At 33.7% G+C, this 18,251-nt stretch overlaps 1 protein-coding gene across 3 annotated transcripts in view; it reads right to left on the bottom strand.

Annotated features, from left to right (window-relative positions):
* Window positions 1–3,482: 3,482 nt before the first annotated feature.
* The window catches only part of TUSC3 (tumor suppressor candidate 3), a 264,735-nt gene continuing 249,966 nt past the window's right edge, over window positions 3,483–18,251 (bottom strand). For 2 of the 3 annotated variants that reach the window (XM_032413516.1, XM_032413514.1), the window contains 4 exons: window positions 17,074–17,148; window positions 13,534–13,624; window positions 9,122–9,184; window positions 3,483–3,957 (listed from right to left, as the gene is read on the bottom strand). In XM_032413516.1, coding sequence (XP_032269407.1) covers window positions 9,166–9,184; window positions 13,534–13,624; window positions 17,074–17,148 — 185 coding nt within the window. In that variant the 3' untranslated portion in view covers window positions 3,483–3,957; window positions 9,122–9,165. The remainder of the gene's footprint in view (window positions 3,958–9,121; window positions 9,185–13,533; window positions 13,625–17,073; window positions 17,149–18,251) is intronic. The other variant, XM_032413515.1, reaches the window with a different exon arrangement.

The following is an 18,251-nucleotide window of genomic DNA, read 5'->3' as shown; positions in this document are numbered from 1 at the left end:
TTGCTTGGGCTGGGTGTAAACATCATTAAGAAGTAAAAGCCTAGGGTCTTCTCAGATCTTTTCTGAGGATGTATACTGATCTGGGTTTTGGCATGTGGCAGCTTTTCAAAGCCTTTATTCCCCAAAGTACTGCACTCTCCAGCTCTTCCTTTCATTCAGGCCTCAGCCATGTGTCTATTGTCTGTCACAACTCTTAACTCTTGCCTTAGGCAGGACAAGTTCATTTCCTTTTCAGTATTTTGGAGAAACACCCTCTTGTAGCAACACCCTGAGAAACTTCTGAGTTAGGTGAAACAAAGGTGAACCCCTTGCTTGAATTCTCCCAGTAGCCCTCAGGTCAAAACAAACACTATTCCTTGGGAACAGGAGCATTCTGCCTCCTGTAGAACCAGGTCCCTATACCAGTTACAGGCTGCAATTTTTCATCCTCCTCCACTACTGACTGGCAAGGAGGATGGAGAAAGACTAATATAAATGCTATTAAGCTATCCATCTGAGTTTCAGTCATTTTTTGTTTAAGCTTTCATTTGATTTATGTTACATTATCTTCCAGACTTTGAACAATATTGAGTGACAGTTTCTGCCAGTCTTTCTAGTGTTTCTGTGGAATGGATGGGTCCTTAGAGTTCCTCATTCTGCCATTTTCATTGCCTATAAGCATGCATAATTTTTAGTGGAAACAGACACACCAACATTTGGCTGAATGTGACCTGATTTTTCCTATTATAGTCTGAATGTGTGATGCTTTATTAAAACTTAGTGAATACTTACACTGTTAGTTATATGATAAAAACATTGCATATATATTTCAGACATAAGTAGGTAAAAAAAAAAAAAGGAGTATAGAAAAATTCATAAATGACACATACTCATGAATTGTATAAGGGAATTGAGGGGCTAGCATGAACACACTTGTACCCTTGTAGTGTGACTACTATGCTCACCCGTTTCACACTATTAGAAAAAATACTATCAGAACAATAATTAGTTTGACCCAATACAGGTTCTTGCTAGAATATGAAAATCCTCTTGTTTTTTTAATATTTTAAATTGAATGTTAATGAGCTCTTAGGAACATTGTCTCCAAAAGTCCATTCAAATGTTTTGTTGCTAGATGCTCTAGTTAATGTTTGCCTTTGTTACCAGTATTTCTTAAAACACAATGTTTACTGTCTTTGATCTCAAAATAATATGTCATGCCTTATTTAGAAATAACTACTCCCTTCATGTACCCTTAGGGAGGTTCTGTGGTTACAAGATCTAATCTCCCCAAATCACCATGCTTGCTGAATTGTTAATTGACAAGGGATATTACTTTATACACAAAAGAAAATTATAGTAAACACACAACACTATTGGGCTTACTTATGTGGATATCTGATGCAAGGAACAGTATGCTGAGCAAAATGCAACATTTTATTCATCAGATGTTGTTAGAAATTAAACTCCTTTAGATGGAATTTTATGTTAAGATTTTCTCCTCTAAGTAGGAAAGCAATTCTTTTTATTCTAACTGAAGACTATTCAACATATAATCAGTATTTAAGGGAGCCTTCAATACAGTAAATCTGGTTGAAAAGTGACATTGGAGGATACAGCATACCAGATAAGAATTAATTTTTCAATTTAATTTGTTTGGCAAAGGTAAAGATAGCCTATATTACATATGTGATTTTCCATATGCTAAATTCTGAAAGGAAACTACATTTGAACCACTCTTTGTAGTTTTGCCTATAGCACTTTCCAGAACAACTTGTCTTGAGGCAGTTTATTTCCCTCTAGAATCACTTCCCTAATGCAACAACAGTCTATAGAAAAGTGACAGCTCTCTAGCTGTAAACTGCTAAAAGACTGTTTTTGTTGTAGGCATATAATTACTGAGAGGAAATTATATAATATAGGCTATAAAACTTTTACTAATCTGGAATAGGGATGTTCTCCTTACCTTGGTCATTGTCTGACTTTGGTCGTGACTGAACATTATATTAAAGCTTTATAGACAAACTAAATGTATGTTGTTTAATAACAACTTTGAGCCTTAAGGGGACAAACAAAAATAATTATAATCAAGATATGTTTACATGTAAAATTTGGTCTCAGACTCCAATTGTAATACCTGTTCTGAATGAACCTTAGAAAACGTAAAAATACTCAATGGATTTACATTTACAGGTCAAGTGCTACCTAGGGATAGGCATTAAACAAATGATCATGATCACTTAATGCTTTTCCATAAATGTCATTCCAGTACTAAATTTATCACACTTTGAACAGGAACTAGGGGACTTAATGTGCTTTTTAATAATAGATTTGGGAATATGTGGTAAGGTGAACATAGTTCTGAATTATTATGCAATTTTCACTGAATATCCTGTTTTGACAAGATGATAACTTATTGCTAGCACACATATTGCCCTGGAACTTAGCTTCATATACTCCTGTAGGATTTTATATTTCCCATTCTTTCTTTATTGAATTTCATAAAGGTATGAAATAAGTAAATTCAGTAGATGTGCACTTGGTTCCTGTTGAGACTGTACACCTGAAACTCCTAACTAACAAAGTTCTCCATGTTCTTTTATTTAGATTTTAATGAAAATTAGAGGGCGCCTGGGTGGCTCAGTTGGTTAAGCAACTGCCTTTGGCTCAGGTCATGATCCTGGAGTCCCGGGATCGAGTCCTGCATCGGGCTCCCTGCTCAGCAGGGAGTCTGCTTCTCCCTCTGACCCTCCACCCTCTCATGCTCTCTCTCTATCATTCTCTCTCTCTCAATAAATAAAAATCTTTAAAAAATATTAAAAAAAAAGAAAATTAGATAACAAAACCTTAAAAAAAAGGAAAAAAGTTTATTGAACTGACTGCATTTTTAAATTATTCTTCAGCACCACAGAAAATAAAAATTCAGGTTTCAGAGTTTGAAAGCCCAGTTAGAAGCTCTATTTTTCTATTCTTTTTGGCTTTCAGCTTCTAATACTTCTGTAAATCAGACAAAATTTATATTTCCTGTCTAATTTACAGGGTTGTTGTAAAGAAAAAAGATAACATTTGCAAAAGTGCTTTATAAACTAAAAGAGGATATACAAACATAATAATGATTAGACTCCTATACTTGGTTTTCAAGAAAGCTTCACTGACTCATTCATGCATAGGATAATTTTCATCTGGATTCAGGGAATGAAGTTTTGATGGCAAACTTTTTCCATATAACACACGGGGGAAATGGCCATCATGGGTTAGTTTTGCAGTTACAAGTCTGGATTCCTGGGTGACCCTTCTAAAGTTAGAGAGGAATTAATTTCTAGTTTTGGTGTGTTGCTTCTATCACCTGATGCTTTCAAGCTTATTGATTTAGTCCTGTTTGCTTTAAAATTTATGTTCTGGGAAAACCTCCATTTCCCAGGTTAGGCTTCCAAGTTGCAGGCACTATTCATCCAGCTCCCTGTCTCTTTATCTAATTGTGATTAATAAGAACAAAACATTTGTAACCATACACACATCCTTTATACTGAAATGACAATGAGTATAATTTTTTAGTACGTGACATATCATGCATATACCTTATCTCTGTACAACCTTAAGGATTCTTTAACATATATTTCATAGTTTTCCCTTACTAACATTGTGGTTTTCTTTACTAATGAGTGAACAGTTCTAACACATGAATTCGTAATTACATTGTCATTTATTTCAGTCCTATAGCATATACTGAATATAATATGCTTGAAAACACTTCAGTATTTCCTTTGTTCTTTCCAGTGCTAATATGAAATCTAACCATCCACTTCTATAAATTAAATTCACTAGGAAAACACATTTCAAAAATTATACAAGAATAAGCTAGAATTATCACAACATGGAAATGAACTCAAGAATTCAAACTATATCTCAGGAACACTTTATCTTCATGGTAAACATTCACTTTATGCAAATCCCACTTGGCTTCATTTAATTAAAAAGCTGAAAAAGAAAGAAAATTGTATGCTGAAAATAAGGAAAACACAATATACTTTTTATTCACTCTAAAACAGTACATGTAAATAGCATATAAAAATGTCATAATTATATTCATCCCATTCTAATTTTTTATCAGGGCAATTTCTCTGAACTAGTTCCTGGAATGGGGTCAACACCTGTGGTGAGAATAGGCCAGGGCTGGGAGAGGATGCTGATAAGAACTTGAACTAGCAGTGTTTAAGTTTGGGTAAAATACCCTATTTCTTTCTGTGAGCCACTTTCATTGTTGCTTAGAGCAGTAGTTAAACCAGCATTTAAACTGGTAATGTAAGTAAGAGGAACAAAAAGTGTAGGTTAAAACAAAGATTTGAAGTGGGTCATTTCAATGTCTTAAAAAAAATCTTCAATCTATAGTTCATTCACTTACATAAAATAACTAAACACTTGATGTTTTTTAATGAAATTTGTAGCTGAAATATATTGTACAACCAAAAAGAATGTGTTTATGAATTGAGTGCCATTAGATTCTGAGTACATAAATATCTGTACATAGATGCTTGTACAGGTAGAAATAAAAGGAAAAGGGAGCTATTTTTTTTTAACTTCCCTAAGCGAAGTTTTAATCTATGAACAGAAATATAAGTTGTAAGATGGTAAGTCAATTTAAATAACATTTACTAAGTTTCTGCTTGATATTTTTACCTTTTTTCTAACACGTGGCAAGGTTTTTTGTTTTTTGTCTTGACAATACAACTTTGCAGGACAACCAGAGACAAACCATGTTTTAACCAAATAGTAAAACAAAAATGAAATTAATTGTTGCTATAGTGGGAAAGCCACGTAGTTGGAAAACTGTTTAGTTTCTTAAGTTTAACATCTGGATGTTTAAGTCCTAATATCCTAGGAATATATTTCTTTGTCTTTCTGAACCTCGGTTTCCTCATTAGTGAAAAGAATGTTTGTTTGGTTGATCTCCAAAGTTCTTTATAGTGCTCGTATTTTATCAACCTAGTGACCCTAGTGACACTATGTGCTCAAAGTAAACACGTATTTAATAATACTTAAAATGTTATATAATATATAATAAAAATAAATATAATACAAAATTATAAAATAAAAAGGCTATACAAACTAAAATAAGTACTCCATTTCTGAGGAATTATTAAAGGCTAGAAACCACATGCTGATCCCTCGATGCAATAAGACCTTGCTTCTATTTTTCAAAATAACTAGTTATGACTGAGATCCTGTAAGGGTAACCATCTTCATGAAGAAGAGTGTCAGCAGGGAAACTTGCTCAGAGCGGTAAGCAGTGGCTGCTAGTCAATCCAAATAATCCCTAACACTGATGGCAGTGTGCAGAGATGTGTCCTTTGTAGATGAACTCTGGCATTTTCTGCCTTTAAGTTCCCCTAAAGACTAAAGGCTAAGTGAAGAATGAGGGTTAATGATGAAAAGAAAACTTGATCATAAAATACTTAAAACTTAAAGTTGAAAAAATTATGACTTAAAAAAACAGAATTTGTAGGGTTTATTTATTTTTTAACTGGTCTAAACATTTCCAGCTGTGTGCATTAAAGATCACCTTTTATCACTGCTAAAAATACTATACCATAAAAGCAAAAACAGTAATGTGACCCTTATGATTATTTTATACTTCCTAACTTTATAGTCCTAGAAAAGTCCAAAAGATTCTGATTTTTAGATGTTGTTAAATTCACAAAATAAAAGGATCTCTGTATCTTATTATTAAAATAAACTAAGAATCCTTAGTTACCACACTATTGGTTCACACTAGGGATTTTTCCCAAACTAAAATACTTATTTTTTTCTAAAAAAAGCTGTTAAGACAATCTTTTGTTTACATTTTATTATGCAATGACAAATATGTATTTTATCTTGAACGCGATCCTATTGTCTTACAATAAAGGATAAGTTTAACAGACTACCTGTTCTTTTATATTTAAAATCTTTTTCATAAAAAGTTAAAAACTTACAAGTGTTTGTTCAAGACATTGGAAAGATCGAAGTGTGTCAAAAATGTTTGTTAAAATCTTTCTTAGAAAAGCATAAACTATTATTCTCTAGGTAATCATTCAGTATTAATATTAAACATCCAAGGTATATTCCAGTATGAGTGTTTTATATGGATTTCATCACTCGAGATTAGTCCCTCATTCCTATTTGTCAGGTTCTGACATGATTTTTTCTTTTCACATTTACCTGTCTAGTAATTTTGATGTATAATGTAACAGTTCTCCTATATTTATGTTTCTAATAGTGCTTGGATAGTATCTTTCCTAGTAATGCTTATTGTAAAAATGTTTAAAAATACTTTTATAACATGGAAACTGTTGAATACCAAAAACCAAATATACTCCTCTTACGTGGAATGTATTTTTCAGTGTTGTGGTTGGGTTCTTCAGAGCGGGAGCAGCTGCCTTGGGTACCACCATCAACTTCTGTCTGGACTCCCCTCTACCCTCTGTCATGAATGATTCTCTTCACAGGTCATGGTAGTGTGTACATGTGTTAACACTGACTACTGTAGCTAGCTTAATTTGAAGTGACTGGTCAACTGACTCAAGCAGCAACAGAAGATGGAGGCTACATGGCAAGTCTAGAGAATTGTACCCAGAAATATGAGAGAGCAGACTAGAACCAGCATGAATATGCCCCAGAAACTCCCTCTTTTTCTAGCTTGAAGGGATGCAACTATTCCCTTCTGGTCTGTGTAATTTGATTACCGCTTAAAAGTACATCAGGGATGCAGACAGGCATTGTGTATACAAAGAAGGAATGGGATGAAGATCTCCAAAAACTTGCAAGTTTGGTTCTTTCCTAATTACTCCCTCATACTAACATTCAGGATTTACATAAAAATGTGGTCCCTGACTTGCAGAAAAGTGATGTTCCAAAAGTTTGTAGCAAGGTTATTATTTGAAATTCCAAGTAAGTTTTTCTAGAGAAACATTATTTAAAATGGTAATTATTTTCTCAAAGTTGAGCCAAAAAATGTCTGTCTCAATCAGTATTCAGCAAAGATTTACTGCCCATTTATTGTGTATAAGAATATTGTGTATAGAAGGGTGTTGTAAGACATGTAATGACTAAAAGTCATGGCCGTTAGGCTTCTTTCCTAAAGGAGAGTAAGACCTGGACACAATTAAGTGTAACACAGACATACTTGATATGATGGCAAGTCCAAGTGTTACAGGAATTGAAAAACAAAGCAAAACTCTGACTTTGAAAACAAGTTAAATGAAGAGATAGTAGCCTAGGCTACAGGAATGAAGAAAGGTGCCAAAGAATGAAAATAACAGTGTGTTAGGTTCAGTATGGGGAGTATATTCAGTATGAGGAGTCCATACACTTTCTGTAAAAGGCCAGGAAGTGAATACACACTGTGGGCTGTAAGTCTCTGTTGAAACCACTCAACTAAGCTGTTGTAGAATGAGAAAAAACCTCTGGATTTGGTCACTGGAGACCCATATTATATGTAAAGCATGTTTATTCCTATTTTCTTCCTCTGAAAAATCTAAGTAGGCATGAAATAGTGGCTTGCATTTTGTTTTTACTTACCTTAAACTAATTATCTGTTGTTGGTGTTTTAAAAAAAAACAGTGTGTCCACAGTGCTCTTAAATGAATTCTGTCCAACTGGGAGCTGGTTAAATTCTCTGAGCTCTTCAGATGGACAGAATTTTCTTGTGTACTGTACTTCCTATTCTCCAACTGGGGAAGAGTCAGGGAGACCTAATGGTGACATGACACTCTGTCTTACAGAAATCATTTATGTGATTAAGGGGCAGTTACTCAGATTTCATTCTGTATTGAAAAGAAAGTGTGGAAGGGAGGGAAAGGCTCGCTTCTTTACTCAGAGCATGGATCGTCCACTGGTTGAATTGTTCAATTGGCCTTGCAGTTAGTGGAACTCAGTGATTCACTGTTGTTAGGGTTTTCTTAACCTTTATTTTATATTCATAAATGTTCTAAGGGGATGCAAGAGAGAAGTACATTATGGCTGTTAGCCAGTCCTCCTTAGCCTGCTTCTCTGCTTCGTAATAGAAGATTACTGAACCCAGAAAAATTTTCAAGTCTGAAGTCAGCAATCCAAAAAAAGGCCTAGAGAAATTGAAGGCTTCATGAGGAGAACAGAACACGATCTTTGGGATGGAAACCTTTCTAGATCTATGGTTACACAGGGCAACAACAGTTAAGTCTCACTACTGCTAAGGCCACTTCTCCACGCAGCCTAAACTGAGAGACTTAGTAACAGCTTTCATAGCATGGTTATTAATAATTAGGCATGATCAGGAAGGTGGATACTATGTCTGGGGGAAAAAGAATAATAAAGCTAGTGTACGGAATAAGGTTGGGGGATAGGTGAAGAAGAAAAATGTCTTTTAGACCACAGGAGCTGCCTATGTTTTTACTGGTTTCAATCGGTTGCTGAATGGTGGAGTTTCTGTCAAAATAAGAAAGTTGCATTTTCAAGATGGAACTCACCCTCTAGGAGCTATTTTGTGCATGTCTGTTCAGACCGTGTGTTGTGAGGCTGGAGGGGTTGGAACGAGCAGTACAAAATGTAAAAGAAAAACAAAAACAATTTTCTACAGAAATTATTTTCTTTCATATAGAGGTTCCTACTATCTAGTTCTGAAATTACCAAGTGCTGATTAAAAATCTTAGTACATACTTAAAAGATTTGTATTTTGTCTTTACTATGTTGGAAATTAAAATTTATACCGTTTGTTAGTGGAAAGAGAGACGTGACTACATTTGTCCTAGGCAGAATGAAATGTAATTTTGTCATTTGTTTTAGTTCTGCTTTCCTCCCTAAAGTTATAAGAGAGAAGTAACTAAATGAAATTATATTTTGTTTGGAGTGGAGCGCCTATGCATATATGAGTATTTTAAAAACCTACTGTTTGTCAAATGGTTAATTCCATGGGTCAAAGTCTATTGCAGACACCTGTACCTGAGGGCTTATCTCTACAGCAAAGTACAACAGCCTAAGACCGGAATGTAGGGTCTCACAGTTAAAAGTTATCTTACATCTGTAAAACAATAGTTTGCTACAACTTGTCTTACGTATGAGAGAAATATTATGGTCTTTATTTGAAAGATGAGGAAAACTGAGGCTCAGAGAAGATTAAAAGACTTGCCTGAGGTTATAGTTTTAAAGTGCCATGGTCCAAATCACATCTTCTCACTCAAAGTCCAGATCACTTTCCAATACACCACAGTGAAATACAACAATATGGAAAAAATAGTCCTTAAGATTCAATTTCCATTTGCAAAATATTATTACAAGATTTAGCACTGTATTCCTTATCTAGATAAGATAGGGGCCAGACAATGGTGCCTTTAGAGCATTCCAGCTCTTCTCCGAATCCTCTCTAAATCTTCGGTCCTTTATGTCATTCTTCAAAGCTGGAACTCAGCAGGAGAAAGACAATCCCAGTGAAATTCTTATCAGTGATAGGTATTGTGGGTTGATCACCACATCATTTCGATATTATTTTTCTATTTGTACAGCTCAAGATTATATTTAATATTTTCTCTACAGATGAAAGATATACATGTAAGATATAGAAATGAATGTGAGATTGCTATACTGTATACCCTGGGATTTTTTATGCCTTGCTATGCTTGTTCACTATCATACTTTCCTCAAAATTCATATGAATGTCTCTCATTTCTAGCTGTTATTCTGTACTTTCCATTAGTGAATGTCATTCCTTTTTTTTTTTTTTTTTTTTTTGTTATTCATTATCTCTCAAAATAGCCAAGGACATCAGGAATTAAAAGTATTTTTTTAAAGACAATAGAAGATAGTTTCTATGTCCATTATAAGCTTAATTAAAATATATTTTTATTATTTATGCCAGCCAGCTAAGACTCAATCTGAGTTTGCAGTAAGTATCTTTATAGCTCCAGTTTCTGGAATAATTATCTTTCCACACACCACACATCCCTTTAGGTGTGTGGAATAACCTGACCACCCCACGAGGTGGAGTTGTACAATGTGGTAAACCAGTACTCTTCTTTTCACTGTTTCTATCTTAATGGTTCCTGTTGCATTTAGATAATAAAGAAAAAATGTTTTTGAGTTAAATAGTAAATTAATATGATGAGCACCTACTATGCGCACAGCACTTTGCAGATACAAAAAGGTATTTTCATAGACTCTTCTCTAAAATATATCACGATATTACAGAATGAACGTGACTTTAATATATAAAACAGTTATGTATGAATACTTAATGAACAATGTAATGAAGTAAAGTGCTGAACAAAAATGTAATGAAGATGCTGAAGTTGAAGGGCTTGTACAGGTTAAGAAGGAAGTGAAGTAAATATTTAGTGAGATCCCCACTACATTTCAGGCATTACAAAGTGATCATATAACTTATCCCCACAGAATTCTGAGATAGGTCTTATACCAAGTTTACAAATGAAGAAAGAAGCTCAATAAAGTTAAATATTTTGGCAAAAGATAGAGAAATAATATGAGACAAACCTAACAACTGAGCCTGTCTCCAACCCCGTAAAAAAACTAAAGCATGATTTTCCAAATGAAGAAAAATGAGACCCAGAACTTAGTAACTAACTTCAAGTCCCAAAGTTAGTGGAGAGGATCTAAAATTCAAACAAAGATTTGTGTGAGTGTAGAGGTAGAGCTCTTAATTACAAAATTATATATTGAACTTGAACTCAGCTCTTCTGATTGTAAATATTATTTTTCCATTCTGCTACTCTATCTTGCTAAGACAACTAAAGAGTTTTATAAATAGGATGCAAAGTGATAGAATAGAGAATGTTTCTTTTCTTTCTTTCTTTTTTTTTTTTACTAAAGTAGAGACATGGGTCAGAAGTACTTTTATAGAAATTTTTTGAATTTTTGTAGGTCAAAGTGCATCAGTGGAAAAAAAAAATGGGAAATTACCCCTAAGTAAAGACTATCATGTATTGCTACTAGCTCTTTGCTTTTCTTTGAAAATGGGATGCACCTAAAGTTAATCTTTATTTAATACACAAAATGAATGCAGTGCTACCACTGGAATAAAATTTTTTTTTTGAACTATGGCTCAGATGGTAATTAGACCAAATTCTTAATAATCTTGATAGTTCACTGGTAGTTTCAAGGGACTGAGGAGCCCAATTAAGTTCATCAAAAGGTTCAGGGACAATCTGTTCTTCACTCAACTGAACCATGCAAATAGAAAAGTTACTTAATCTTCAGTGTAAAGAAAATCCTACTTAGAAAAGTAAATTAAATATAAATGAGTTTGAAATATTTACATCTATCTGAATTAATGATAATAAGCAACTAACATTTATTGAGTAATACTATGTGTTATTTACTAATACTTGGCAATGTGTTAAGTAACTTACATGCATTCTCTCATGTAATCCTTACAACAGTCAAATGAAGTATGTAATTTTTTTTTTTCCATTTACAAATGAGAAAACCAGTATTTAGAAGAATTAAGTAACTTGTCCAAGGTCACACAGTAACAGATCAGGAGGTGTTTTTGTTTTTGTTTTTAATCAGGAATTTAAACCCAGCAAGTTTGCTTATTGAAACCTGACAGAATCTGGGAGAATTCAGTGATGGCGTGAAACCTATTGGTACTGTAGGAAAAGCACCCTTAAGCCTAAAATGTGGGAGAGATTTAAGGAAATAGGATAAATATTTCAAGCAGACACTTATCCCTTTAAATAGTTACAAAGATCAACAAAAATAACAGTGTGAAGTACTAAGAAAATATAATGAAGAACATAAATTTTAAGGTTTTGTGAGGCTTAAGATTAAAAGAAAAACAAAAATAAAACACATAAAGATCACCACACAGAAGAAATTAAAGGTTGTAGATTAAACGGAATTCAAAATTATGAGGAATAAAAAATTAGAACTATGTCCAGAACTATAACCTTTAAACTATCAGTAGTATTTCTTGATACAAAAGTTGTAACTCCTAGAAATTTAAAAGGAAGAAATGGAAGGCCACAAAACGCTAAGGCATTACACCCAAGAAAGTACTGTGGCACTGGAGCTGAAGTCCCTGGCTACAGGTGATTTTTAAATTAGTATATGGTATTATGTTCAAATGTGCATTTTCACTACAGGATAGCTCAACACTTTTATCCAAAGTACCGGTATTAGCTAAAGCGGGCAGAAGTGGGAAGTTTTTCAATCTTTTTAAAGGAAAAAGTGTGTTTGTCTTTGTAGTTCATCTCAAAGTCAAGGATATGGTCTAGGACAAAACCATTCTTCCTTTCTTTTGCAAGCCTACTTCAGTGTATGTCTGCTACAAATGACTGCATTAACTTAGCTCTTGGTCCCCAGGGTTAATAGTAGGGCCTCTCTGTGCAGACAGATACCCACAAATGTCTTTTCAGAAGTACTCAGGCCAGCACATGCCTTCTGGAATGTTCTGCATGTTTTCCTTTCCTATAAAGATGGTGTCCTGTATATCATTCTCTTATTCCTTATAAACTGTCTTTATCTGAGATGAGCAAAGCTGATTTTTTTTTTTTTTTTCTTTTTTAATCAAGTACTCCAATGCTTGTGCCACAGAAACACACTTCTGGGAATGCAAACTGAGAATGTGGTGCTATGTTACGTTCATAATTTACCAAGCTTCTCAAGCAGAATAATTCCGTGGGAAGAGAGATCTTTTTCTTTTTTAGCAGTACCTCACATTTCCACTTCTCAGAATTATTTCTCTCTCCCACTCTTTCATTTATTAGCTCTCTCACTCTTGCTTGTGCTATCATCTTTACTTTTGCTCCAGTGAACTAGCTGTATAGATGTATACTTTCCCCCCGTGCTGTCAGGTTTTTAGGATTTAGCTCAGGATTTATCCAAATCTCTGGCATGTAATCTCTGCAGACCTTTTAGCTACACTTGCTTTTGATGTTTATCATCTATTTATTACCACATTGACAAGACAACTGATTAAAATTTCTGAGAAAAAAATAAAAGATAATTCAAAAGGAAAATGATGCAGTGCAATTGAAAAAAAAAAAAAAAAACCAAGGAAGATCTACCACAACTAAGGTAACTTTAGCATAAATCCATGTGCTAGATTAATTAAGACAGAAAACTTTTCAAATGTAAAATTGGTATTTTGGGGGTGCATACTGATTCCCTTTACTATATTTTGTTAGTTCTGAGACATGCATTTATTTACATGTCATGGGAGGAAACATATATCCTATGTAAACCTGAGGAAGCCAAAGAATTTGAATGTGAATGATCGGATGGACAGACAAAACAAGAGAAAAAGAAATTTGATGAATTCCATAAAGCTAAAACCCACTGTATATATGTACAGAATGAAAACTATTTCATTCTAAAATGAAACTCTACTCTTCCTGTAAGGCCCCATGCCTTATAGCTCCTTGCAAAGTCTGAGCCGAACGAATGGCAGGTGCTCAAAGACTTGCTTAACTGAGTTTAAAATCACTTGGCAAATGAGTTAGCTACTTTATATTAGCCTTTAAATATACATTAACCAATGAAATTGTTTATTAGTTAAAAACATTCACATTAGTATAATGATATTACCTATAAGGATAGCCGTGGTATTTGGAACGAAATATTGAAAGTAGAAAACTGAAGAAGAAGACCACCAGGCCTAATCCCACTAGGCAAATTACTAGAAAGAGACAGAAAATGCCATTAGTGTCTAGACACATGGAACCCAAATGCGTATGTTTTATAAATGCATTCAATTAATAACAGTATACTTACATTTTAATAGTTCATGGCACATACAGGCACAACAAACCAGATAATCCAAAATACAATGTATTCATTATTTTCCACATTCTTCTCAATGAAAATGTACTATTTGGGGTATGAAAACAACAAAAGTGACTGATCTAAGTCTTCTGGTGCTTTTCTTCTCTTACAGAGTTCCTTCCTACAAGTACTAAAATGCCTCAGAGGGATCAAAACAAAACAAAATATGTGATAAACCACAAACAAGATTACCAGCCCCTGCCTTATAAAGCATTGGCTATATTAGCATAGACATTTGCATTATTAGAATACTAAACAGAATTTTATTCTTTTCAGATGCCATGCAATATTTACAAAGAAATGTCATTTTAGATTATTGGTTAGATTACTGCTTCGGTAAAAGTCTGTTACTTAGAAATAGTCATCCTAGTGTACAAAAAGCTAGGAATAAAACCTTTGGGAGTGAAATAATATGGATTCTGGAGAGCCAAAGGGGGGAAATCCCCCCACAGAGTAGATAATTGTGTCAAAGTGCTGTTATTTCTTTTAACAAATGAACAGAAGGCTAATATTAGAGTAGAATGTGCTGTGGTCTAGGTTTTCAGTATCCCTTTATCCCAGCCAAGTTAACAAGAGGGAAAATACTTTTTTGTTTTCTTTTCCTTTTTGTTATGGTTAGGAAGATTTTATTCTAAAGTCAAAGAGTAATAAATATAATACATACAATGGAATTATGTATGCAAATATATAGAGTATATAAACAAGATTTATTAGTAAAATATATGCTTATAAAATTAAAATGCTTAAGAATCTGAGCCAATTAAATGTAGATATGTTTGGAATAAAAAAATAAATGTATTTAAAGAATTGAAATGGACTTAAATCTATGCCATAAGTAAGGAGAAAATAGAGTTAATTCTTAAGAAAAATCTTGTATACTTGTACAATACTTGTATCCTTTCATTAGTTTCAGAGAATTCTTATAAAAATACTGAAAATATCTGAAATAATTAGAAAGAAGAGAAAATAAATGAAGGCACAGGAACACAAGGAAAAGTTAGTTCAATATACTTCCATAATGATGAAATACATTAAAAAAAAAATCCTTCTAGCAGGTCTGAGACCAGGTTTAATTACAATCCTGGAAATCAAGGAGTGGATAAGTTCTGACACTGTCAAAAAATGGTCTAGGAATCTGTCAGTTTCCTTTCAGCTCTGTAGGAATATCATTCTTTCAGTTTTGAGTATAAATTGCTGGAAGTCATAAGTGCTTAACAACATTCAACTGTAGCCTCTGTGACATTCCATTTCAGACAAAGTTCAGGCAGTTGAACTTCAAATGAATATTGGCAGAAGATAAAGTAAAAAGTAGGTTGCTGAATATCCCAAAATGAAAAACACCTTTTTAAAAATATGTAGACTATCCAAGTATGCCAGATACCTGGCACTGGATACAACAATAATAGCATCCCTACTTACAACAACCTTCTTAAACCCAGAATTAATTACCTAATGCTTTATTTTACACCTTACCACATTCGGTATTTTTATCAAACACTTCATCCTTTCCTTTCTTGTTTTAAATTTTCAGAAGCTAAATAAAACGCTTTTACTCCCTTTGCCACTTGGGTTGTGCTCAATGGGAAATGAAGCTCAAAGTACATGATCAAGTAAAACAATATATTTACTTGATTCTGTGCAGTGGAAAGAACAGTGCTGCTCAAGTCCTTGTATATAGGGAAGGGAGCAGCAGAACCGAGTGAGCAGCAGTAAGGAGTAAGTACTGAATGGACCATTGCAGCCCAGACAAGGTAACATACCTGTAAGAAAGTGCTGTGATGACACAGGATCATTCTGATCTGAGCAATAATAATCACAGTAGTTGTACTATATATCAGAAAGGGGTAACTGTAAAATATATTTCCCATGTCTCTCTCTTTCTCTCACACTACACATGAATAAATAATTTGACAGTGCTGAGTGTTGGAGTGATATGTAGAGAAACATCTACCAAGAGGGAAGCTGGGGGTAGTGATTTTGTAAACTTAGTATCACAGATGTTATAAGATAAAAAAAATTATGTATTTATTACTATTACTTAGTTTAATAAGACAAGATATATAGTAATCACATAAGAATTTGTCTTCATAAACACTGTCAATTGCAAGAGCATTACATTGTTCAAAAGATGTATCATAAAATGATATTCTGCACAATGCTTAACTGAAAGTAATGCATTAGATTCTTATGTGGTTTCTTTACAATGGTGTAAAGACACCATCACGGGAAAACAAAGGACAGACTAAACTGTGTATTATATCCAAAATATTTTAACACTTAAGACAACTATTTAGAAATCACTATGATTTATTTATATACATGTCACCATAGCTAATACTTCCAAGAAGAAAATAAGTCTGGATTTTTATTTTAAACTTAATAAATCTTCTTTCTCAGACATCTATGCTGCTCACACATAAATTCTGAGTTTAAAAAGGTTCCAGAAATGCAAAGCATAGTAGGAAAAATTTTAATTATAGGTTTAATCATTTAATTACAGAGGAACTTGATAATAATAATAAAAAGGTTTGTGGCACGAAATTTTAAGGCCCTCTCTTCGTTCCTAACCTATGCTCCTAAGGGCAGATTTTTCTCCTGTGTTCTTCCCTTGTCTTGTCAAAACCTATTACTTCATAAAAATGATTTTTTTCCTACAATCCCCCCCCCCCCAAAAAGGAAACAGTTCCATCAAAGGATAAAACATAGTTAACTTGCTTAGAAACATAATGCTGGAAATCCGTGGAGTTGTAAATCTTGGAATACCACTGGAAAAGGCAAAGAGCCTGGAAAAGACACTATCAACAGATAACTCCTTTTCAAATGTTGATCAGAAGAAGCCTGGAGGTATTCGGAAGGTATTATATTTCAGTGTACAAAACCTATCTGAAAACTCTGAGTCCTTGAATGTATACCTGATTCTTGTGGCATAAGGAACACAGCATTTGCCAATAAAATCTCTGAAGACTCTGGCCACAGAATTGTGTGTCTCCCTGTAGTGTGGACATTATTATGGAGACTACAGCTTCAGTAGACATGGGTCAGAGCACCCCTGGCAAGGGCTGACAGCTTGCCTTTATATGCAATTCCACAGAAAATCACCCAATCCCATTTTGGAAGAAATATATTTTTAAGTATTTGTACACTCACATCCAAGAAACAGAAAGAAGTAAAACAAAAACAAACTGCAACCTTTCTCATATCAGAACATTTCTTTAGAAATTTATGTTTATTAAGGATTTTTATATATTTCCCATTTTACTTAAATCTTAAAACAAAACTACAAAAATAGCAACACAGACTTACTCCGTCTTTTTCCAACATCTCCCTTGGATGTTGCTGCTTCATTTAGAAGAACCATTCCCATGGTGATAGCAGCATCTATAGTACTTGTCAAGGAAACAGTAGAAATACATGCAAATAAAATCTATTAATTTTTCTGGACCTGAACACCATGTGTTCTGTTCCAGAATGGGTAGGTTACAACTGCACACAGAGCTAGCTATGATTTAACTCTCTCCATCTAACACAAAATTACCATTCTTCGTGTGTTGCATATGCCTTAATTTTAAAAATAAATAACGTGAAACTGTGAGATTTTGAAGGTCTAACTCTAAATGTTAATTAAGTTCCACGACTTTCATTTTCTTAGCACATAGGAATTATATGGATTCCCATAATCAGTTATATACCATTTCACATTATAGATGTAGATATATAATAGTTATAGTCACAGGGACAAATTTCATCGGCAATCATAGAAAATCAGAGTGTGCATAGCTTTCTTTTTCTTGGCTTCTATTTCATGTGTTGTTTCACAGATTACCTTGTTTAAAGAAATATTTATTAAGGTCTGGTATTGTGTCACTTGGAAATTTTTGTTACCAATTACAAGTCTTACAAAAGCGATAAGCACGTTATAATAAAACGCTCTCACACATTTAGCAGGATCTTAATTTAGTTAAATTGACATTTTAAGAATGAACACAAAATTCTGTACTTAATATGTCTGCTTGCAGCAGGATGAATATATTCATACTGTACTGAAAGATGCCAGAGATTAAGAAAATGATAGGAGCTTTTCACTTTTATTAGAACATTCTTTGCTATGTTATTAAAACAGGTTTGACAAGGACTATTGTTAAGATTTAAGAACTCATCAATTCTGGAAATATATTATGAATTCTGCCCAAAGGACTAACAGATTGAAAAATGAAAACTAAAATAATTTTAGCCCAGAAATTCCTCAATTTGTTCAAATTTATTATGGTCTCCTTGTATCCATTTCTACTGCTATGTACGTACAACCAGCACCAGTAAGTCTGCTGGACGGGATATATCTAAGTGTCCTAAGTGTCTTCTACTCCAAACAGTGAAAGCTACAAGAATACTATTTGGCTATGTCTGTACAATTAAGTGGAGGAGGTCAGGGAAAATTCTGCAGAGTAAATATTTCCACTCTATTTTCATAACCATTATATCAA

The sequence above is a fragment of the Phoca vitulina genome, unplaced genomic scaffold (genome assembly GCF_004348235.1).
Source record: "Phoca vitulina isolate PV1807 unplaced genomic scaffold, GSC_HSeal_1.0 scaffold15, whole genome shotgun sequence".
Lineage (NCBI taxonomy): Eukaryota > Metazoa > Chordata > Mammalia > Carnivora > Phocidae > Phoca > Phoca vitulina.
The sequence above is the reverse complement of the archived record's forward strand: the minus strand, read 5'-3'. Positions and strand labels throughout refer to the sequence as shown.